The 24,350-nt window shown below is 40.7% G+C and overlaps 1 protein-coding gene across 1 annotated transcript in view; it reads left to right on the top strand.

Annotated features, from left to right (window-relative positions):
- Positions 1-444: 444 nt before the first annotated feature.
- Positions 445-24,350, top strand: part of LOC103362260 (retinoic acid receptor beta-like) — a 78,368-nt gene continuing 54,462 nt past the window's right edge. Inside the window, exons 1-2 of the mRNA XM_008288562.1 lie at positions 445-601; positions 15,112-15,260. Of these exons, the coding sequence (XP_008286784.1) occupies positions 445-601; positions 15,112-15,260 (306 nt within the window). The remainder of the gene's footprint in view (positions 602-15,111; positions 15,261-24,350) is intronic.

Below are 24,350 nucleotides of genomic sequence, written 5' to 3'. Positions count from 1 at the left end.
GTCCGTGTTATTTTTGATATTAGAAAAGAAAGATCCTCCAGTTCGGGCGGGCTTTACCGCTGCCTCCACTACTGTCGGCAGCCGGGACGGTGCGATTCAGTGGAAACACGTCGGAATATTATTGTTATTATTATGGAGGAGTCCCGTTCGGACGTCCGCGGCGGCGCGCACACCGGACTCAGTGTGAGAAAATGGCAAATGAGCATTTAGAAGAAGCCGCGGAGCGATTTGGTCTGAAATAATTCATGATTCCGGTGCGGGACGAAGGAGAAGAAGAGAAGCGAAATCTACCGTGCCAAGAAGAAGAAGAGGGAGAAGAAGAAGAGGAGGAGGAGAAGGAGGAGGAGGAGGGGGAAACACAGGAGTTTGATGGAGTTGTGTGCGCTTATGCCGGCGATTTTTATCCATAACGCACAAGAGTAGTTGAACGAAGCGCCCGTCATCATGTTTGACTGCATGGACGTGCTGGCCGTGAGTCCCGGGCAGATGCTGGATTTCTACACGTCCAGTCCGTCCTCCTGCATGCTGCAGGAGAAGGCTCTGAAAGCCTGCATCAGCGGACTGGCGCACAGAGAGTGGCAGCACCGCCGGAGCGCACACTGTAGGTCCAACTTCTCCTCATCATCTGTTGTTGTTGTTGTTTTTGTTGTTGTGTTTATGACTTCTTAGAGCTGCGAGGATGAGCTCTAAATGATGATTCTGGCTGAGTCCATCATCCACATGATCCACAACAAGTTGCCATAAAGGGCCTGCAGGTGATAATTATAGTGAAACTGGTGAACATGATGAGAAGTCAAGCAGCACTTTTGCGCATTTCCAACAGGCAGGAGTCAGAGTTTCAGAGAGACTCTTGGAAACAGGGCGCATGAACGCGTCACAGGCGCTTCATGAAATATTAGAAGGAATAATTATAAATGAACACATTAGGATTCATAAGGGAATGTTTTATGGAGATGGGATAATATGTGATGTCTGGTGCTTGTCAGATATATTTTTTTAAAGTTTATTTTTGATGTCAGATTGAGTAGAAAACTCTCCCAAACGTCATATTTCACGCCTACCGTGCGCCTCCATAAATCGTGCGCAGTGGAAGCAGCTCCGACCTGCTGATGTATGGCTTGTCTCAGATCAGCTCAGTTCAGAGAGCAGCGTGCTGGCTGGAGGAATGCGGAGCGTAAACACAGGCGCTGTTTCCACACCTCCCTCCGCGGGCCGCACATGACAGGAGGGGCGGCCTGACGAGCCGCGACCTGCGCTCTATGACACTGATTTAGATAAACGACCCGCGGACTTTTCAACAAGATTAGCGGTCTGCTATCGGAACACGAATTGGCCAAGTCTGATTGATGGACTGCTGCTAGTTTTTATCCAGGAGACAAAGTGGATGCATTAAGGGCAGCTGCAGTTCTTGGAATATAAAAACTGATTCCTCCTATAATTGGAAAGAAAATGTGGAAAAGAGAGAAATATATGATTAGAATTAAATCAGGTGGCTCTCCAAGTGAAGTGCATCATATGAGGGTAAAATCACAACAGCAACACAGTAATTATTTTAATTAGGGCAATAAAATGAAGGGAGATGGTGATTGAGGGCAACTGCAATTATTCTTTTTAAAGAAAAATGCATCTGAATAAAAATGTTAAAATGTTAAATGAAGTGCATGTTTAAAATAGGCCATCAGACTGCACTGTGGCTTCACTCAGCAACCCTGATGAGGCTCTTGTCACTGTTTGTTTTTCTCTGTGGCCTTGCTGCTGCTCTGTGATTTATCCTTATCTGATAATGACCAGCCTGCAGCTGTCATTCCTCAGGAAGCGTTTGCTCAAGGGCACTTCAGTCCAGAGCAGCTCTTCTCAGCGCAGGCAAAGTGCAGAAGTTCCAGCTGCAGCTTTTATCCTGCATCTGCTCCACACATGCAGCGCGCTGCTGCAGTCCACAGTCTGAGGTGGAGGAAACTGCAACAGATAAATCTGCTCATTATTGTCAGTTGATAGTTGAAGTTTTAAAATGTCAGACTTGTTCTCAGTGTGGCATCTTATTCTGTCCAAGACGGAGCAGACAGCAGCAGCACATGAACCCCAAGAAAATAAAATATCTTTAAGGGATAATTAAAGTTTCAAGAAAGGATTATTAAATTTGCTGGCAATAATTTTCCAGTGATTCACTGATCAGTTAATCGTCTAAAATGCCAGCTTTAAAACAGATCAATGATAATTCTAACACAGTAGTGATCCCTGTAGTAATCTTAAAACTTGCATTTCTTTAAGGCCTTCATTTATGTGGAAGGAAAACAAGTTTTCATCGTTGCAGATAAAATGTACTTTCAGGTTACTTTATACAGTTATTCTGTATTAACATCCAATTTTATTTCCATTCTTTCTCCCAGTTAGCTGCTCTTTGTCCGGCCAAATGCAAGGTTTTGCCAAAGCTCAGACTGTGACTCCCCTAAAGCACCTGTCAGACAACATGTTAATTAAACACAGATAACTGTTGTATTTATTATTTCATATTCATTTGTTCTGTTAAGTGTGGAAATTTAAACTGGTCTCCACGCTGGTTTTAGTTCAAATAAAAAATTGTTTTTAATTGTTTTAATCCTCTGAAGTCACGTTGTTCTTCAGCAAGTGGCTCATCACACGTCATTATCAGGTCAAGTAGAAACAGTAAAATTAAAGGAAAAAAATGCTCTTAATCTCTTCTACAAACACTGAACATCAGCAGCTCTTTTATTAAATCCGTAAAGGGACAATTTACAAAATTAAATTAAGAGTGGACTGAGGAGAATCCTGCAGCTTGTGCATATTTACTATTTAAATATTTGCATCCAGGGCCCTGCCTTTAAGAGCTGCTGGGCCACAGTCTGCCGTCCAAACCTCCTGCCCTCCTTCACAAAATTTTGACCAGGCATCATACAAAATAGGATTTCTTATTCTGGTATTCCTTTATGTCTTTGCACTGTTTCACTTCAAACAGAAAAGTACTTCTATTTCGTACCTCGTGTTTATCAGGAGTTGTTCATTGCTGAAAAAAAAAACCTCATCCAAAATCATTTTTGAAATTAATTAGAAACTGTGAAATTAGCGGCATAGCATGAAGTGTACACTGAAGTATGTGTATTTATCCATTTCAATGCTTGTGGTGTAATTCGCTGTTTGATCTCTTTGACTGGACCGTGGCTCAGGTCACAGTCCTGCTTTTTACTGTGGACAAACTGGCAAAATTCAAATTAAAAAAAAATAAACCCTGAAAATTCCCAGAAAAAATAACAAGTTCCCTCCTCAGCGATTTAGATGCAAAAACAGTTTAAGTTTAATTAGAATCCCTCCATTAATGTGTTCTAGTTGTCACAGAATTCAATTAGGTCACCAAGAAGCGCCGATCTTGTCCGTCAGGCCACTTAACATAATGTTTGGTTTACATTGCTGCTCCACGTCGTTTTCCATAACCCATCAAATTATAGCAGCAGTGCGCCGAGATGCTTTTGATTTGCTATGCAATTAGACAGCCAGCGCCCTTTAACACATGTGTTCACACCGGCCTTTGAGACAGGACTCATGAAGAGCTAAGCGGGACAGAAAAAGACGGCGTTGATGTTTTTCTCACAGCGAACTCGTCCTCGGCCTGCAAAGCCGCATATTGGCCTTTTGTGCTGTGAGACAGGACCCAGCCTCCCCCCCTGCCCTTTTGCTGTTTCAATAAGATGCTGTTTAAATAAGACTTTGATTTGAGAAAGCCTCTCCCAGGGTCACTGAAATGCTGGTTTATTCATTTATTTATTCGGGATAATGGAAACCTCCTGGGTGTTAATTAGCTGCATTGACAACGAGCCGACCATTAATGCACTTCCTCTTCCAGTTTAGATGTTAATTAAGAATGATCAAGGACCTCCTTTACACAGATAAAATGGGCTTTGCGGCTGAGAAATGGCTGCACATGATACCCACAGCGAACGAAGAAACAACCGAATTTCACATTAAAAGCATCATTTTGTGGCATCAAAACAAATCCAGAAAGCCATCAGACAAATCAGCGGAAAGGTGACTTTAAAAGACAGAGTGCGATGCTGCAGCAGGATATGTATTGTACAGCTGATGTGTGTTATGGGATAATTGGGGCCTTTTTGTCTTCAAGGCTTAAGCGCCTCTGATATGGACATGAAAGGCCATTAGCACAGCTTGCACACCAAGCTAATTTAGTGGGCGTGTGAAATGAAAGGCGGATGGGGGGAAATAAAAAGCCGTGTACAACAGTGAAATGAAAGGAGAGCTGTCTGATGCCAGGCATGTTTAATCGACATGATTAGGACGCCGTTAAGGTCCCACCAGGGTTACACTGATACTGCATGTCGACAGAGATACTGGCCTTTTAATAAATATCAAATACCAACAGGCTTCAGCTGGACGTGCACCTTCATGTTTCCTGTCTTCAACAATGATTCATTTCAAGACTTTTCACAGATCTTATGTCGTAGTCACGGCCTTTAAAAACTCCAAATATAAGCTTTATATAACTTAACTTTTTTCTAAAATATGTGCTCGCTCCAGTTGAGAATTTAACTTTCTCACAGGAGAATAACTGCTGTTTCAGAGGATTTTCCTCACCTCTAAAAAACCTGAATATCATTTTTTTTTGGCAAGGATTCAAGGCAAACTGGTTTGTGTTGCACTTTTCAACAATAAGGCAATTTGCGTGCTGTTTTATATTAAAAGGTGTAAAGAAAAGGTATAAAAATGATTGTATACAAACAGATGCATCTTTAAAAATAAAATCCAATATATAATAATAAGGTACAATAGGTTACAATATAAAAACTGTAAATAAGTAGCACGTTTAATTCAAATTAGCAGCAAATAAATATTCAGTAAATAGTTTTAAAAATGTTTGAAATGTTTAAACAGTGTAGTTGCAAGCAGATTTAAAACCATTTGTTTCAGGTGTCCTTCATGATCAGTGTTTATGGGAGAAGTTACAGCAGAACTAACACATACTGTGTGTGAACAGTGACCAGTCGAATGTTTGGTTTTGTTCTGTGCAAAGCAGCAGATATGATAGAAGTTCTCTATACAGGACATTTTAATGTATTTTAACTATACTGTCAGAGAGTCCTGCAAATCTGTTTAGTCGTCATAATTCATTCCCATCGTCAATTTATCTGCTGATTAAAAGCAGAAGAAACTCGTTTTAATTTGCGTGTCGTCTTCACACCCTGTTCTGTCCAGAGACCAAATATGTCCATCAGGAACATGATAAAATCCTCAGACCTAAGACGCTAGAAATGTTAGTGACATGTGACTCATGGCTGCAGCTCAGCTTATAACAATCAGTTATTGAATGTTTGTATTTCTGCTAAAGTCCAGTCAAAGTTTACATAGCTCAATATTAGAAGTCACTAATCTGTAATATTTGGAGTGTAGAAGTCAAGGAGTTTACAGTCTGTCCAGCTGAGAGCGTCCTCCGTCCTCAGATAAAAAACAAACGTTTTAATCAGTAATAAGGTAACAGGGAGACTTCAATTTAAATGATTTCAAGGGGAGCAACACTGCCATTTTGTTGTGAGCTTTTTCCAGAGCTGAATAACAGAAAGTAAATCCTGCCCTGGACCAGGTAGGAGGTCTGGATGTCTGGTACCAGAGCAGAGCTGCAGGTCAGAACCAGAGTTTGGACTCCAGTGCTTCATAAACTGATGGTTTAAAATTAGTCCTTCGATGAGCAGGATGCTCGTGTAAAGATCTGGATAAATTAGACTTTATGGACGTTGGAGAGGACAGTGGTGTGATACTGAGCTCTGACTAACTCCAGTCTGTGGAGCTCAGGATCACTGCTGATCTATAATCGTTCTTTTGCATCAAAAACAGCCGTCAGTCAGTGTTTGTTGTTTTTCAAAAGAAATGATCAAGTCGGTGAGGTGTACCTTTGACTGTTTCCTGCTTGATCACACGTTTCATCATTTAATTCAAAGCTTCAATTGTAAATTGGATTTAATTTAAGGGCTCACAGATTTGAATATCAGCTGTTCTCATGTATTTATTATGAAATACTTGTTGCTCATAACTTATAGCATTTTTTTTTTAAATGCTTCAAATATGTACATAGACGCTCCTTTAGATAAACTGTATATGAGCATATATATATATTGGGAGTATTTTCAGTTCACCTTCATAGAGTCTGAATTAAAATGTGTGACATTTGTGGCTGGATTTGGTCTCTTTAGAATCAGTTTTTCAGTCTTTGTTGTCACATTGTGATGATCAACATTAACATCAGTATGGAACGTGTGTGGAGCTTTTACTGATTCAACATTAAGGTGTTAAGTTTTGTCTTGGTGGCTGAATTAGTCATTTCAGGCACTTCTCCAGCTTCATGAAAGAAAACAAAGAAGATTTCTGAATTGGATTTTCTTTTCTGCTGCTTGCCACACCCGTCCCACAGCTGGCAGGAGGGAAATATCATCCCGCCGCTCTGCTTTTAAGGCCACGAATTCCTGCGGATTAAAAAGAATCCTCTCGCATTTCAACAACCTTATTCCTTGTTCCTTTCCTGAGCTCTCCTGCTCCCCTGTCATCTGCTTTTATGGCCATCTTGGCTTCCCGGTCAGTTTTTATGAAAGCTTTGAAGTGACTTGCACCTGTTGTGTTCACGGCGTAGAGCTGACCAGCTTCCCGCCGACGTCTAGTTTGACCTCTGCGCTGCCGTCACCCCGAGTTCACCGATGGGGTCATGACAGGGCGGGATCGCTCACATGACTGCTGGTGATCTTTTTTTTTTACCCGCCTGATCAGTTTGTCAGATACAAAGTCAGGTTTGGCAGGTTTTTCCTGTCAAATGCCGACTAGATTTCAAAACTGCTGATGAAAAACAGATCCTCCTTCCTCTCTCTTCTCTAGCATTTCTCCGCCAGACGTGAAGTCAAATGACCGTTCCTCATTGTTATTTTCTTTTCCCTGGATGTTTAAAGCTCCTCTAAATATGCCTTTCTGTGAAGCACATCGGAGAGCAGCGCAAAGCTGCTTCTAATTCGCTGTACTTTGGTTGAACTCTGACCATTTCCTCTGACTGGGCCTGCTGTATGTGAGCTATGCACTCGGCACTCCTGCAGAGAAAACCTGGAAGAAAAACACTTCCAGACTGGAAGGAGCGTCAGCTGAGTGGATGAGGAGGAAGAGGAGAGGGGCTTGATCCACCGACTGGGAGTAATATTCCTCTAATCCTCCCAGGCTATGCCCACCGCTCCACACCCAAATCACCACAGCTTTCTCCTTAACACAAACCAAATACACAAATACCCCGAGGAGCTTCAGGAAATGCCTCTCCTGCTCCCCCTCCTCCTCTTTTTGTTCTTTTTCTCTCCTTCATCCTGTCTCTGGTGATCTGTTATAATTTGTCAGCTTTAATTCAATCCCGCGATTTATGGTTGTAGCACTCAATCAATTTTTATTTAAATTAAAAGTAAGTGCTGGATTTTAAGCACACCTCTCCTGCCTGCAGAAAAGCAGCTTTGTCCTAATTTCGAAAGCAGCATCATTGTGTTAAATTGCCTGTGTGCAGCGACAGACTTTGGTTCAGGTTCTTTGCCATCTGTTGGTTGTGTGGACATGTGGGCAGAGTTTTACATGTCACTGCTTTCCTGACTGGGGAAACTGGATATAAGGACGTGGAGGGCGCAGAGCGGATAGACGACGCTACAGCTCCATTATTCCCACATTACCTACAAGTAACCTTGAATCCTGAAAAACATTTAAAATCTTCAAAGGTTTAGTTTTTCTCAATTACCAACAAATAAAAAATGAAGCAGGATCAGTTCATCCAGGATAAACAAACATCACCCAAGACTACGTACACAAAAATCATTTAAAATGTTCAAAGGGCCAGATAAATCACCCAAAAAGAGATAAAAATAAGTAAATAAAATAAAAAGAAGTTGATGTTCAAGGGGTCAGTAAGTTAAAAAAAAAAAAAGATGTGCATATCATGTGGCCCCAGTGAACAGAACCTTTAAAAGGTTTATTTATTCTTAATGTGTTCAGCTGAAGTCATATCAGTGGACAAAAGAAAAAACAACATAGTCAACTGTTTTTCTGCTCAAACTAACCGACCATTAAGCTCCACTGATGATAAATATTTTTATTCATTCTTTCAGCTTTCATTCACCTTGTTTCCATCGGTTGTTTCAGGACAAAGCTCTGGTGAAGCAGCCGTGTTCTGCCTTTTGTTTATGAATTCAACATTGAATGAAACAGTAAATATTGCTGTGATGGCACATGACTGATCAGAGCTGATCATGACTCCACCAGATCAAGACGCAGTTCGATTGTCCGGTCATGTCTTCGTTTAAAGGGTCGACTGATTATCGGATCCAATACGGTGCATTTTCCCTGTTATCTGCATTGTTCGTATTTTTAACTGGTTCCCAATAAAATAAATGGATTATTAAAAATGTGCATTTTTGGCTGTGATGCAGCTGATTCTATCTGTAGTCCAGTGTTCTGGTTGCACATAACAAGCAATAAGGCCAATCAACACGTAGGGATAAATACTTAAAATTCATATAAACAAAGGTTGTGTTGCAGTTTGTTTTTTTAATTTAGACGCCAAGTTTGTTTATTATTTCTCCAAATGTACAGCAGTCCTAAATATAAATTATCTGTCTATTAGATTACTGATAACTGAGTGGTATCTGTCAACCGCTGGTTCTCATCGTCTCAGTTATTTAGTCAGTTTAACCCCTTAAGCCTCAGTCCATTTTTTTTGAATGTCTACATGAAAAATATTTTCTTAAAACAGTAACGAATGTACAGCCAGAAAAAGCAATGTTGGGTTCTAAAGTTGAAAGAATTAGAATAAGTCTCAGCATCCTTATCGCCAGCCCAGAGTACGGTTTAAAAAAATTTTAGTGGTATATCCATTTCAGTCTCCAGAGCTATTCTGAGAGCCCAGCACAGCCCTGTTTCCGCTTCTGGGACCTCTGAGGTCCAACGGGTTAAAAGCAAAATTTTCCAGTTTGGCAGATGTGTGCCTTGAACTCATCTCTCACACTGACAGGCTGATATATAATAAAAGCCAGCGTCGGCCGTGTATATCAGCGTGCTCCTGGTGTCAGTAGCCTCGGTCCCAGTGGACGGCCTAATCAGAGGAGCTGTTTTCTCTAGTCTTTCCCCTCATTCAGCTTGCAGCCTCCAGCAGGGAGTGTGTGCTTTCCTGTTTGACCCCACCGGCAGGTTCAGCCAGAGGCTAAGGGTTCAGCAGCCGCCGCCGCAGCCACATATTTTTCTCTGCCTGCTCCGAAGCCAGACTTGCCGTGCGCGTTTGTCTGTCACCAGCCTTTATTCCTCTAATGGAGCTTTCTGTGTATGTTAACATGCAGAGAAGTCGACTCAAAGTTTAATCACGCAGAAAATGGAAAAAGGCTCCCCTGCACCTGATAGGGCCCATACAGGTACCCAATGACCACCCCCACACACTCACACACACACACACACACACACACACACACACACGGAGGGGTGTAATGCATCCACGTTTATGCGTCCCATCTGTCTGCAGGTGGTCACACTGCCTCTTAGAAGCAGCCATGAGTTTCAAATAGGCGGCGGGGCTGAATTGTTGCTGCTGCCTCTCCTCAGTGTGGGACCACCCAGCCGTCACAAATGCTCCAAAGGCATATCAGTAGCAAAAAGTATTTTTCCTCTAGATGTATGTTAAAGTGTGCCGCACCACCTGGTGAAGGCTATTGCACATTGTTTTTGTGCTCCGCTAGTCATACGTGCTCATTATCGCCGAACGCGAACACCTTGTTTCGCTTATTACATGTCTGATACGGGACCATGTGTGATATCAGTGTGGTGGTTTCTCTGTGGAGAGGCCAGCAAAGGATCAACTGTAGTAGAATGAACACATCTCGTAGCCGAGGACACGAGGCTTTTATCTGTATTTAAGTCAGAACAAGAGGCCATGTTTATTGTAAAAGTGATGCATTTATAAATACATCATTTCAAAACTAAATTATATGAATTAAGCGCTAAAATAATTCATTGTCTCTGCCTTTGTTAAGCGCTATGAGATGACTTGTTGTTGTAAATATGCGCTATACAAATAAAATTGAATTGAATATAAATGTAGCAAAAGTAGGAAAGTATGTTCGGTTATTTTTCACCATTTTCTAGCGATTCATCACAACTACAAACGTGTGCAGAATGTATTCAGGCCAGGAGCTGGCAGTGTTACAATAAAATAATTAATTCCTATTAAAGCAAATATTTTCCATTTGTGTCAGCATTATAAATTAAAATTAATCCAATTCTCAGTTTGATATTTTAAAATCTGCATTTATTGCGTGAAAATGTAATTAAACAGAAAATACCATTTCAAAGTAATCATGTGTTGACTTCTAAGCATTTTGTGACCTTTTGATCCCAAATATATTATGTGGGATAACAGGGATAACATCTGCTGTACCGTCTAATTCACTAACGTATTATTAGTAATTGGCTTTGTTTGGTTTTTAAGGTAATTATTTTTGAGCAATATAAACGTGAATTTCAAACTGCGAAACACGACTAAAATTACAATGAAAGGTATTTTAAATTTAACTTCTCATGTTTAGCTATTGTTGCTGGCAGGTGTTTGCAGGTTTCCCATCAGCCCGTCCATCTGTCCGTACGATTCTCATTTCATATCTCCTCGTGGGAATTTCTTTAATTTTGGCAAAAATGTTCACTTGGTCTCAAGTATTATCTGATTAGAGTTTGGTGGTCAAACGTTAAAGGTTAAGGTTCCTCTGACCTCAGAAAGCATTCATGCTTGTATGCAAAGCAAAATTTTACACAAATATGTAATAGGATAAAATCATGAAGTGAGATTTTATAGTCACAAGGTCTAAGTTAAATCATTCCTAATATATTATACAAGATATATAATATTTCACATTTGCTCAGGTTTTAAATTGGTGACACTCGTCCTTCAGACTGCTGCTTGTGTAGATCTTTTGTGCTGAGGGTAGAAAATGTTTAAAGCGTCCATGTTTTGTAATTTCTGCAGCAACATCCACTCTGAAGCCACGTCTCTGAATCCAGACTCACCCGACAGGAGTCTGAGCCAAATTACCCAGTTTCAACCCTCCTGAGAGCTGGAGGATAAATCTGGCCTCGGACCTCACTGTGAACCGATGTTGGTCCAGATTATTTGGTAATGTGAGGAATTTACAGATCCAGGCTGAAACCTCCCAAACTGCTCACAGACTCATCAGGGTCACCCTGAATAGTTTTAAATACGTTTGATATTTACGTTAAAAGCTGGATGCTCGATGTTTTAAAGTGTGCAAATACAACTTGAACTGCAAGCTGTCATTCTTCAAAAGGTTTTATTCTTGTAATTTCAATTTGTTTTACATAGTGTGCACATATTTGGAAAATGAAATAAATAAATTGATTCAGTTTAAATATTTAATTTATTCATTAAAGCAATTTATCAGCCAACTAGACGGGTGCGTGGAGAGAACAGACCTCCGCCAAGGCCAGCAGTCCACTTGGCCATGTGTGTAATTTCACACCACAAACCAACTCTGCACCAAAGTTTAATGGGTTTTCCTTCTTCTTCTTTTTCATCTTGGTAGTTTCTGCATCAGCCTCCTGATGGAAAAACAACAACAACAAACAAACCAGCAAATGCAATAACATCATAAGTTTCTTATTCGACCAAATGCCTTGAATGTCTGGTCAGATTTAGTTTAAGTTTTCAGTTTATTTTTATTTTTTTTAAGTTAAAAAAAAAAAAAAAAAAAAGTCTTTATCTGGTTGTTTCCTTTAAATCTAAACCACAGCACTCAGTCTTACCCGCTTGATGCGTCATGGGCGGGTTGAGGAGCCATTCAGCAGCAGTGGAAATGCAACATAAGAGCACTAAAGATGGACGGAAACCTGGCTGATGGCTGGTTGGAGACTCGTTCTAGCCAGTTGTTGAAAAGTCAGTTTCTCTTGGAGAAACTAGGTCAGTCGCTGTTCTGTGGAAATAGTCACTAAGAACGTATTATTTCTGGGATAATGGCAGCTTAAACATGTCCATAAAAACAAACATTAGGCTTCTTGTGGCCATTCCATGCATGTGATTTTGTTATTTGACTAAAAGTTCCTGATTGGATGAAATCAGGTGCATGATCAGGCTTGGATTTGCATGTAGAGAAAACCAAGACGCATTAGAATCAGATTTGGGATGTGACCAACGCTCATTATATGTGGCTAAATGTGAAAAAAAACAAAAAAAAACTTTGCATCTGGATTTTCTGAGACACTTGAAATGACAGCTGTACATAGGGCTTTTAGTTTCATGAGCAAATTTTGCAGAAAAAAACATTTGTGACACATTATTCCTCAAAGAAACTCCAGTTCAGCTCACCACATCCATATTGTATTAAATATATTCAGGAATAGATGCACAAAAAGTATCTGTTTTCTGCATCCGTCCCTATCAGATGACTTTGTGTGTCACACCACTGGCTCGTCTCCAGCACGGTGTCTCAACATACATCTGCTTTATGTGCAAGCTGCTTTGGCTCGCTCTCTGCCAACCACAGAGGGAAACCATTTGGAGCATTTGGAGCAATGAAATGACCTGACTTCAATGAAAACCAATGTCTGTCTCCGTCCTCATCAGTGAAACCAGGTCGCACTGCAGTTGTTTAGAAAACGAAGAAATAACATGGCTGACTTCCACTGTTGAAGTTGTTTACTCTCAGATGAATACCACTTGAAATTCAGACCAGCAAACTTTTCTAAATCCTAACGCAGCACCATTATGTCAGCTTTATGCAAGTCTGCTTAAAGATTCGGCAGAAGTTTGAAGCCGATGATGCTGTCACTGTTTCATAACGACTCCCTGAGACGTCTCCTCGCCGCCCAAACTGCTTCTCAAAGCCAGATAAGAAGGACAATCGATAGATTTATATAAATCATCTCATTCTAATTAACCTTGGTGCTCGTCTTACTTTTTTGTTCTTTATTACGGCGGTAACTTCCATCCTGTCATAGAGCACTGCATACTTGTTAAATCTTCCCTGGAGCCACTGAAGTTGCCGAACGCAAAGCTGCAAATTCGACATGCGCAAAAAGTCACACAGGGTGACTGTAGCGGAAGATTAGATTAAAGCACCAGGGAATTCCATACAGGGACGAGGGTCCAGTAATTATAAGAGCTTGTCCCTTACCATCAGTAATTGAGTTTACTCTGATGAAGTACGGAAGAATGTAATCTAATCAGCAGAGATGCTGGAGAGACTGCTCTCCATTTTCTATGTAGATAGGTTGTGCTGGTGTGGACAGTCGCCTGGTCTCTGCGTAGATTCAAAGTCTGGTACGGTTTCACTTCAAAGTGCTAAGTGTGCTGTGTTTGCTGGCCTCTGTCTGAAGTGCTATTAGTGCTGCTGTATTTTATCTGTATATTACAGGCGCATCTCCCATAAACACTGCTGTTAAATGCCTCTCCAGAAGGGTAAGACATGTAATTCTGTACAAATTAGCAGAGCTCAAGATGGAAAACACAAGAATATTTCCAAGAAAGGCCGGTGCTGTTTCAAAAGTCCAAAGGCTACTGTTAAGATAAGCACCAGAAGAGGCAGGATCGCAGTTATGTGAGAGTATTCAAAACACCTCTTGGGCGTTCTTCATCATTATTGTGGTGATCGGTGAAGGCTCTCTGTAGGTGTCTGGGACAAACCAAGGCTGCTGAGGTGGTGGGGTGATGAACTTATGGAATTTTGACCACAAATGTGTTGACCTTTGTGGGCACAGGTAGTCACTGTTGACCTCCACTTGAATGGAAAAGAGCAGCTTGTCTTTGTGAACTTTCAGACATAGCGTTTCCCACAATCCCTCAGTGCCATGCCTCTTTTAGTCTCGTGGTGAGTGTGTGCGTCTGTGTGTGCGCGACTGCATTTGTTGTATGTGTATGTGTATGCATGGAGGATGGGAGGGACGGGTTTATTTTATTTTTTTAAATGTTGTAATGTTTTTAAATGCTTTGTTGTTTTTAAATGTTGTAAAGCACCTTGCGTTGTTGTTGTTGCACATAAAAAATGCTATACAAATAAAATTTGATTTGATTTGATTTGACATGTGCAGGAACCCTGATATCGAGACTAGACATAAAGCTTTTCTCCTGATGAATATGCATACATACGTTATGCAGCTACTAGGTTTGTTACAAAACACTATACAAGTCTCATAGCGTTCTACTGCTAACAGTGTTAGCATTGTAGCGATGGTAGCGCTGTTTAGAAGCTACCCAGAGTTTAGGAGTGATGAGTGAGTGGAGAAATTAGTTTAGGAGAATACTGGGTTGAGCAACAAGGAACAAACAATCTGAGACTCTTTCTTTTCTACTTTGAATACATTACTAATACAAACATTGCAGCAATGCTAATATGCTAATGATTAGCATGTATGCTAACCCTCTTTACCACCTTTGTCATGTGTGTTAGCATGCTAACATTTGCTCTTTAGCATAAATAGATTGAATGACTTTAGTTTTTGCAGTTATTTGCAGAATATTGAACAAAGTGACTTTCCAAAATGTTATAAATATTGACATTGAAAGAAAATCAGTTCATCCAGAGGGGAAAGTGACTCATCCCTGTAGCTGCTCATGTGGCTGAAAAAGCCCGAAGAAACCAAGATTAAATCAGTGACTTCACAGCGTTTTTGTTTTTATGGTGACATTTTCCACTTTAACAAGAAATCTATAGACTTGTGAAATTCCATTACATGGCTAATATCAGGCTGTATGTACATTTAGTTTCACATTAGCCACACATGAGCATGTTAGCAGCTTTTATTAGTCCAAACCCCAGACAGCCGACCAGCACCAGAACTCACCGACTGACAGTCAGCTGCTGTTCAGGACAAGAAAACTGAATCTGAAGTAAAAACATTTACAATTGAAATTTGTGCCAAATAGAATCAGTGCCTGTAAGACGAAAACAATTGTGGTTGTTTTGAATAATGTCTTGTTTCCTCGTTTAAAAATGTAAATGTCCTCGTCTGGTTTTACATGTCTAACTGAATCATTTAGTCATTTGAGAACAAGCTTGTTCATCTTCCTCCTCTTGTTTGCATTCCCTGCAGCCATTGAAACGCAGAGCACCAGTTCTGAGGAGCTCGTCCCCAGCCCGCCGTCCCCGCCGCCCCCTCCCCGAGTCTACAAGCCCTGCTTTGTCTGCCAGGACAAGTCCTCCGGATACCACTATGGTGTCAGCGCATGTGAGGGCTGCAAGGTAGGACTCCCTCACCTCACCACACCGAGTCGTGTTTGTCACACAGAGACAAAGAACATTTTCACTGGAGAGGGTTTGAAACACTTCCTGAACCTTCAGAGGGTCGTGTTGGAACTGGGAGCTTTGGTACTTTTGATATTACCTTATACTGTTTTTGCTGATTGACAACTAATCACATAATCAAGGCTGGACTCAGAATAAATTACATGCTAACTATTTTATTTTGGAAGCATTTCATGAAAGTGAAGTGCTGACCACTAAATTAAATTCCCACTTTTATCTTTTTTACTGTTGTGCTCCTTCCAAAAAAAAGCTGTTTGCGGGTATTAAGAGTCCAGTAATTTCCATTCCTTCACCTCTTGTCACAAGAATGAAACCCTGAAAGATCCTGGAGTTACATTCAAACGACATAATCGCCCCTCCTTGTGGCCTTTTGTACCCTTGTCTATTGAAATGTTGTGTAGCACAGTCCGTGCACCGAGAAGGTTTGAAAAAGCCTTTCTGTGTAAAGTTTATGCACTATCCACATTTACGTGTGCTGAACCCTCTTTAGCATGTCCACATGTACAGGGAGCCAAAGATATGTTGGAGACTAGTGTAAAAATTCTTGATTGACGTTGAAATAGGAGTTTCACAAATTTAGGTCCACTTCCTAGTTTTTATTTATTGTATTATTTTTGGAACAAATGTTGGATCGCGGTGTGCAACGTATTGTGCAATACAGTGTGTAGTACAGTTGCTCACTCTAAAAAATGCCATAAAAACAGACCTTGATTTATGTTTTTTTTTCCAGTGAACTAAGTAATAAAAGGTGCTCAGTATGACCTGATAGCAGCGACTGACTGAACTCACACACGAGCCACTGTAGTGACGTCTGAGTGAACTGTCTGCTCGTAGTGATTACTAGGTACAGTTAGTTGCTGATGTTGTCCAAAAACTTAAGGCTATCAAATGAAAATCTGAATATACTGAATGAATGAGAATACAGAATGTAACCAAACAATATTAAACAAAACAGACAATTGTGTTTAACCTTACGAGCCCTATAATGCTCATGTGTGTTTCAGTTAACATGTTTTTTTTTCATATCTGTATAAAACACTTTAAGTGTTTGTGCTAAAATCTGTAAAAAGTCTTGCAATATTACAAAAAAAGGTTTTTCCACATGTTTGATGAAAAGAACGAAAAAACAAGGAAGTGTAAGAGAAGAAGACCTGGTGAATAAATAGTGATGTAATGGAGCATTGGACTTCACTGTCCACCGAGCAGATGGCACTGACTGGAGAATGAGCTCCCCCAGCTGATTGTCTGGATAAATCAACTCCTCACACAACAGCAGAGGATGAAAAAATGCATTTTCAGTTCACATTGCCCAACATTTTGCATAACTGCTATTGTGTCTATAAACACATTTGCTGCTTGTATATAAACTGTGTGTTTGCATATCAGAAACAAATTAATCTGAAAGATTTTTAATTCAATTCTCAAATATTGATTTTGGTACTGACCACAAAAATCACTCTATACACACTGTATCCCAAATGTCCATCAGTGTAGCTGTGAGCTTAAATGGTTGTATTCCAGAAGTAATACAGAATGAACCTTTGAATTAACACACAAAGGCTAATTATCAAAGGGTCAGTTAATCCAGTTTTCTTACTTACCTCTAGGAATAATTTGCTCTGTAGCTGTTCGGCTTTATTTGTGCTGTTTTTTTTTATTTTTTATTGCTTCATAAAGTAAATTCCATTTACCTATCTGCAGGAGTATAAACCATCAGATGTTAGTCAGATAATCTGGTTAGTCTTGTAATTTGGCTGCACTGCTCCTTTAAGACGTGACAGCGCCACTGCTCTGTCTCCGTCTGCCATTCTCAAATGTTCTACTTTTAGACATTCCTTCCAACATCTGTCCTGCCAGCACTTGTCTGTCTTCTCCCTCTTCCAGCAGCTGTTGCTAGGCAACCGCTCACGCCCACATGCACATAGACACACACACAAAAATACAAACAACAATAAGTAGGCTAGTCAGTGAATAGGCTGCTAAGTGTGGATTTTAAAGTGTTGCTGAAGACTTCAGCTCGTAACGTTTTCTATGTAAAGACGTACAGGAATCTGTTGAGTGAGTGACAGTGAGGTTTTTCCAACAAGCCTACATGTATTTGTTGCAGACGAGCTGGATAATTCCTTCCCGGGCAATGCAGTTTTCTCCCATGCAGTCGACTGCAATGTGATGTCCTCTCTCCTCCCTGCCTCTGTAATTGAAGCAGTGGTATGCCAGGAATCCTTTGGAGTTTTTGGCCCAGAGGGAGGTGGTGATCAGCTCACTCACTAAGCTCTGGGTCAAACTAAGTTCTCTGTGGACTCCCATGCCGTTTATGTGCCAATATAAGCCTCATCGTAAAGGCCTGTGGTGACCTCTGACCTGCCTGCTCTGTCCGTGGTTAAACGGAGGCCCACAATAAGTAAAAACACAGAAATGTATCTACAGTGCTCGGTGCGGTATGAACACAATAGCTCAGCTCAGGCACATACGACACGCACTGAGTCAAGAGTGAAGACTCATCATCACATTAGTGGATCACATGGCAGCAGGACCGAGCACCCTGAGTGCAGATTGTGCTTCACTAATGACAGACACAGGCGGTGAATGAAGCGCAAATGCTGTCAGAGTGTTTCTGAGAATACAAACAATATGGCAGAGGTTCATTCCATCCATCTGCTCCCGCCACACAACGCTGATGTAAAAATAGTTCAAATCATGGCAGAATGGCCTTGATTTTTGTGACATCCTGACTCAAGAGGATTAGGCAGCGGATTATAGTTTTTTTCTGTGTTGTATTTCTGTCTCCATGGCAAAGGCATTGTTGTATGTGGTGCAAGGGGCAAGCCCCTTCTATTGGACAGATGCAACCAAGCATGCTGTACAGCTGTAGGCTTTTAGCCAACAAGAAGAGCCTTTTACTGCCCAGTGAATGTGCCAATTAGAGCCACAAATAGAATCAAAGACAGGCAGAGAGGGTTTCTGTGAGGACACTTTGTAGGCTCCGTGGATGAGTATGTGAAGAGGAACTTTTTAAAGAAAACTCATGCACATATGCAGCACTATAAAAAACAGTCTGCAGAGAGGGTCAGTCCCAGCTGTGTAAATAACTGTTTCACTAATGAGCGTCCAAACTGTTGCTGGTTCTTCTCAGTCCTTACAGAAACATGTAATCATTCATGTGAATTTAATACTCCTGCAGAGTTTTGAGGTTTTCAATATCAATAAACCAGATGTTTTTATATGCAGCCATTAAATTATTGGCCAAAATCAACCATAACATAGAGTTATTGAACATTTCCCTTTTCATTGAGTTTCATGACTTATTCTAATGAATTTGTACTAAACTGTTTTTAGAAATCATTCACTTGTTCATGAATTCACAACACTCAGTATTTACTTCGATAATGAATTGAACTTTCAGACACTGAATCAGCATCATTTCACATCATGGCTGACACCTGTGAAGTCACATGACTGCAAATTTAGTGTCCATGAAGTGCTGACCATGGCACTGTGGGCACTGCATAGCACACACATGTGAGAGTCAGAATTCAGACAATCAGATAAAATGGTGGACAGTGGAAATATTACACTGTGGGTTCATATTTCAATACTAACATAACATATAGTGTTTTAGAAGAAGATTAAATATGTCCCAATACATGGTATGTCCAATGCATTGTGTCAAAAATACCAGAATGTATTACTATATTCAATTCTGATTTTAAATATCTGCCCATTCTTACCCACAATCCTCTGTGCAAGAGAAGATACGTTACATACATCATAGTGTCTCACTCAGATAAGCTTGAGCTACCAAAAGCATGCAGACAGGTGGTTTCACACTGCAGATAGCAACAAATATATATGATCAACATGGTGAAAGCTGAAGTTGCAATAATATGACAAAGCAGTATGTCCTACCTGTATGATGCAACAGTATGCACTGTGTAAGGGCAGCTGTAAGACGTGCTGAAAGGGAAAAAGAAAAGTGTGTAATTTAGAAGACAGGGTATGTTCACAGTATGGGCCCTCCTCATGATGTGATATGATGTTACCAGGCTTACAGCTACTTTAAAACTAGTTGGTTAACTATAGCAGCACATGAACATTTTTAGGTAAAGCAGTGCTTATCAGGTTGTTCTTAACAACCTGCTGCTTTGTTGTTCAAAAACTGATTTATAAGTTTGAGTTAAAATGCGTCTTCCTCTACGTGATGTGTGATACATCAGTCCAGTTTTGTCCAGTTGTTATGAAGATCCCATTCAGGCAATGTGGTTGCAGTATAACAGTCAAACATCTAAACGTGGAGACCAGAGAGAAACCAGCAGGCTTGGGAAGTAACAGAATACACAGGCCAGCGTTAAGTAATTATGAAGCATAGAAATGTAATTGCAGTCCATTAAAGGTACAGAAAAATCAGGTTTAGTAGTAATGAGGCTCAATAGCAGAATTACAATCTAGGCCTAACATGCTGGTTGGGCTGAGACACCAGCTCTGTCTCATGATGCCCAGACACATCTCAAGCCACATAAATGGAAACCTCAAAGCCCTTCTTTTATTTTAAAAAATAAAATAAAAATGTTACAGGCTTTCTGTACAAACAAGACAAACTTTGAATCTCAGGTTTTCTCCACACAGAAGACACCGTTTGGGTGTTTTCATTGTGAGTTGATTCTTTTGCTGTTTGATTTCATATTTCACTGAGTTCTGAATGTGCATGAGAACACAATCATGAAGGTCATCTGAGTTTTGACAAAAGATTAAGAGGAGCTTAAGTGCAGCATGTTGCTTCCAACTGTTTGTAGGAGTCTTTCCTCTGAGTTTGTTAAAAACCTGCAGCGTCAAGCAGCAGCAGCAGGATCTGTATGGATGTCTCCAGAGTGAGAGAATTGTACAGTGACTGTGGAGGAAAGCCCATGACAGTCTTGGTCTTGTTATAGTTCTTTAAAGAGGTGTGTTTGGATGAATCTTTCTCAATAAAGATGCAGACCAGAGGGTGGAGCATGTCTCTGAAGAATGAAGTGCAACTGCTCTGGATTAATTTACTGCAGGTGTCCAACTCCTGAGAATATTCTTACATTTTCCCAGCATCATGTTTCACTGTGGGTTTAATCCACTGTGGTGTCGTTCTGTCTCTTATTGGTTACCCAGCATGCAACCTTCTGCTGCTGTGTCTGAGCCCACCCTAAGCATTTGGCCTTGTTTCTCCTGAGACTTGGTTTAAAAACACTCCTTGTCCTCTGAGACACCACCAGACAGCCTTCTTCTGCTGATTGGAGTCCGACGTTCTTTATTGAGCAAACCTTGTATCTGTGATGAAGCTGCTTCTCTATCGCTTAGTGAACAAAGCTTGATGTATTGATCTTCTGACGCTGTACTCACATTTGCTGCTTCAATACAACTGATCCAGTTTCCACAAAGAGTTTTCGAGCTCCGTGCGCCCAGAAGCTTTCAATCTGGCCATAAATTGATGCTTTCTCTTGGTTCTGATGTGACGTTTCCCACTATCACAATGCTTTTTAGTGATAAACACTGCAGTCATGTGGGTTTAGTTGAACAAACCCCTGATGATCTGATCCATTGTTGTCTAAACGCGCTTCAGTGGAAGGACACAGCCGACCTTTGTGCAAAGTTGATTGAACATTTAATTGCTGACCTAGAAATAGAAGCTGAAATACTGATTGATTTCACACGTTAGAACCTGTGTTTTCTTAAACTTTTAAAATATTCCCATACAGAGAACTTTCAGAGGGCAACGCTTTACATTTGGAACGATAGAAGTTGGCAATAATAAAGAACAGTCGACTGATTATTAAAGTTGTGAAGTGCATCAGTAAGTTCTCAATCATTCCAGCATGAGACCAGCTTTATGATCACCACTTTAAAAGCAGCATTAATAGATGCCGGCTGTACTTTTAGCAGTGTTTGATTTCCAGCATGGCTGAGTTTGTGTGTTGCCTGGCCTCTGCAGATCTGCTGCATGGACAGAGCTGATTTGAATTGTTAAAACAGGGCGCAGGCATATGGGCCTCCAGAAGCACATGCATATGCAACAGATGACAGTCTCATTTGTGTTGACCCAAAGTCAAGAAATGCTCCAAAGTCAAGGCAGCCTTCACATTCAGTCACCCTCTACACTTCCTGCTCAGAAGAGACAGTGTCCTTCTGATAACTCCAGGTGATAAAAACTTCCCAAAGTGTCATGGAAGTATTTTGAAAATGACCGAAGGAATCTAAAAGAAGTTCCTGTAACTTTAGCTGAGCGTTATGTGCAACTGCTGTTCATAACAATGACAAACAGTTGAAGGAAAAAAAACATCCGAGTAGTATTCTTGACTGCATGTTGTTATAGTTGGCTTTCGAGGCATGAGGAACTGCTGGCGATCTGGTTTCTATCTCCATGTGAACCCTTGTATTTGGCCAGTATTTCTTGTAGTCATTGTTTCACTCCTAGTCAAGTGCACTGCAGTTCTCATGGGACAGGACGCTTAGAAGACTAGTTCAGGACAAGTTCAAATCACGGAAATGTCACGCTGTGGTTGTACGACTCCGCCAACTGGTTGAGTTGCAGTTTGCGTCCTGGTCTGTCCGGGCCCTGACCTCAGACGGCCAGATTCTACTTAGTTCGTCCAAGTGAGCGTTAAATAGAATTCCCCTAAAATGTTCCAGAGATTTATGGGAAAAAGGCATGTATGTTCAGACTTCTCAACATTACAATACCTTCAACCTCCCCTATCACCATCAGAGAGGCGAAGAAATGAAGGATTTGTAACATGACAGGATGTTTCTGCACAGAACATACTGTTAGCAGATGTTAACAGTCGCTCATTAGACAAATGTGATAAAAACACAAAGCAGTGTGTTGAACATCTTATTGCTGCTTTCAAACATGCACGTTGTTACATAAATATGACGGTTTACATGATGGTCACATATCAAAATGAGCACTCTCAGTTGGTCAGACCTTTTGAGATTAATTTCCAGCACAGCATAAGTCAGATTATTGTAATCATAATGTTCTGGACGCACAAGCTTCCATAAGAGGAATTAAAGCTGCACCTATCAGTATTTTTACATTAACAATGGTTTCCGTTTTTATGTGTCATGTGACAGGGATCTCTGCCGTTTTTCGCTGTGAATCGTTTTAACATCTTTCAGTTCATTGTTTTAGTTTTACAGCTCACAGCTTCACCGTTCAGTCTCACTCTTGTCAACTTTTCTTCCAGCAGCAGCAGAAAGCAATTGAACACTCGCTCCATGTCTTCAGTTTTAGTCATGCCAACCTGAAGAAAATGTGAATATCCTGCATGTGGGAAAATAGGAATCAGTTCCAGAAATAACACTGTGCAGTGTAAGTGTGTCTTTGCACAGCTAGATATTGTACAATAGAGTTCCCTGATCCATGATCAAACTGATGAGTGTCTTTATCACAACACATCAGTCATACATGTCAACACTGACATGTGATTATTCAACTTAAACATTTTGGTTTTTCTATCACGGGCTCGTCTTATGCGAATGAAAACAAACATTTAGATAATGGACACACACCTATTATTCAGTGGGAAAAAGACATTAGGATTTGACTCCACTAACATTAAAAAGGGCTTATGAGCCCATTTCATGGAATATTATAATGACCTCCGTTGTGGTAAAGTGGAAATCTAAAGAAACCTGGAGGAATCATGTCTGTCTTGAGGAATACATACCACAGGGAGAAAGTAAGGAGAGAATGTATTCTCCTCAGTGAACAGTTCAGAAAATGACGTGTTCAGGTTGTTTTGCATAAGCCCTGAAATGTCCAGAAAGAAAGACTACTTGAATCTGTACGCGTGTCGTCAGCGCTGACAGCTCTTTGGGGACCAAGACAAAACTTTGAGCCGCGAACACTCCTCCTCCTCTCTTTTCTACTTGTTGGGTCCCGAGGCGTTGACACAGCGGGATTAGTTTGATGGAACTGGTTTGACAAGCGAGAGACCATAACCTCTGTGAATAAAAACACAATTCAGAATGCTCACATTGGAAAGAAACACTTCTCTTTCTGAGCCCCCAGCCCTCTCCTCGTTGTTTTTCCACCTCAAACCCACATGCAGGGATGAAGTTTAGGACAAATCACACCTACATTCACCTACAAGTCTGACCAAAATATCAAGTTTTTAGGTGAGATGCTTTTCACTCTTCTCAGAGCCTGATGTATAAATAATACATGTAGAAAATGAATGTATGTTCCATCCCATTGATGTGAAATAGCTTTGGTAAGGGTGTAAACGAAGATCTTCCACATTTTCTTTGCTTTACATCAAGTTAAAATGTGCAAAGAAATGTTTAAAAAGTCATTTGTTTTTGCTCAGTTAGACTAATCACCTGATTGCTCTGGTTCTGTTACTAGCTCTCAGATATGTGAGCGGGTCTGAGATGTCTGACATGACCGAAGCTATTCATCTGGTGTTGAGGTCATTGGAGTTAAAGGGACACCTCTGTATGGAATAGTGTGGGTTAACAAAACCGGAGCCGTGTAGGATGTTGCAGGGAAGATAAGAAAAGGCAAAAAACATCTTGCAGTTTTTCAAACAGAGATATTATTTGGCATACAGTGTTGTTAAATGTAACATGTGGCTAATGTACTGTAGGTTTACTCTGTTTTGGAGGTTGTGTGTGCAGCGTGAAACGTCTTAGTTTTGCGATATCCTGCTGAGTAACAAACACATAAACAGGACTAAAAATATATTCTCCTTGGTGTAACAATAAATTATGCAGGAGTTTACAAAAGTGGTAACAAGACTGCATCTGCATATTTCTTCTTCTGTGCATCAACTTTATCCGTCTGCCCGTCGGTTCAGCCTGTAGTTTGAACACTTTGATCTTATTGTTTGCCGTATGATGACTGCTCATAGTTAACCCATACATCCACAGCAACTTCTTCCTCCCACGTGCTCTTCATGTCTTTATTTACTCCCTGCTGCTGCAGGACGTTAATGATGAAGAGCCCAGTTGAGCTGACAGTTTACTGCAGAGACAGAAAGCAAAAAGAGGACATGGATC

Source organism: Stegastes partitus, unplaced genomic scaffold, assembly GCF_000690725.1.
Source record: "Stegastes partitus isolate 25-593 unplaced genomic scaffold, Stegastes_partitus-1.0.2 Scaffold565, whole genome shotgun sequence".
Classification (NCBI taxonomy): domain Eukaryota; kingdom Metazoa; phylum Chordata; class Actinopteri; family Pomacentridae; genus Stegastes; species Stegastes partitus.
This window is presented reverse-complemented; position numbering and strand designations above follow the sequence as displayed.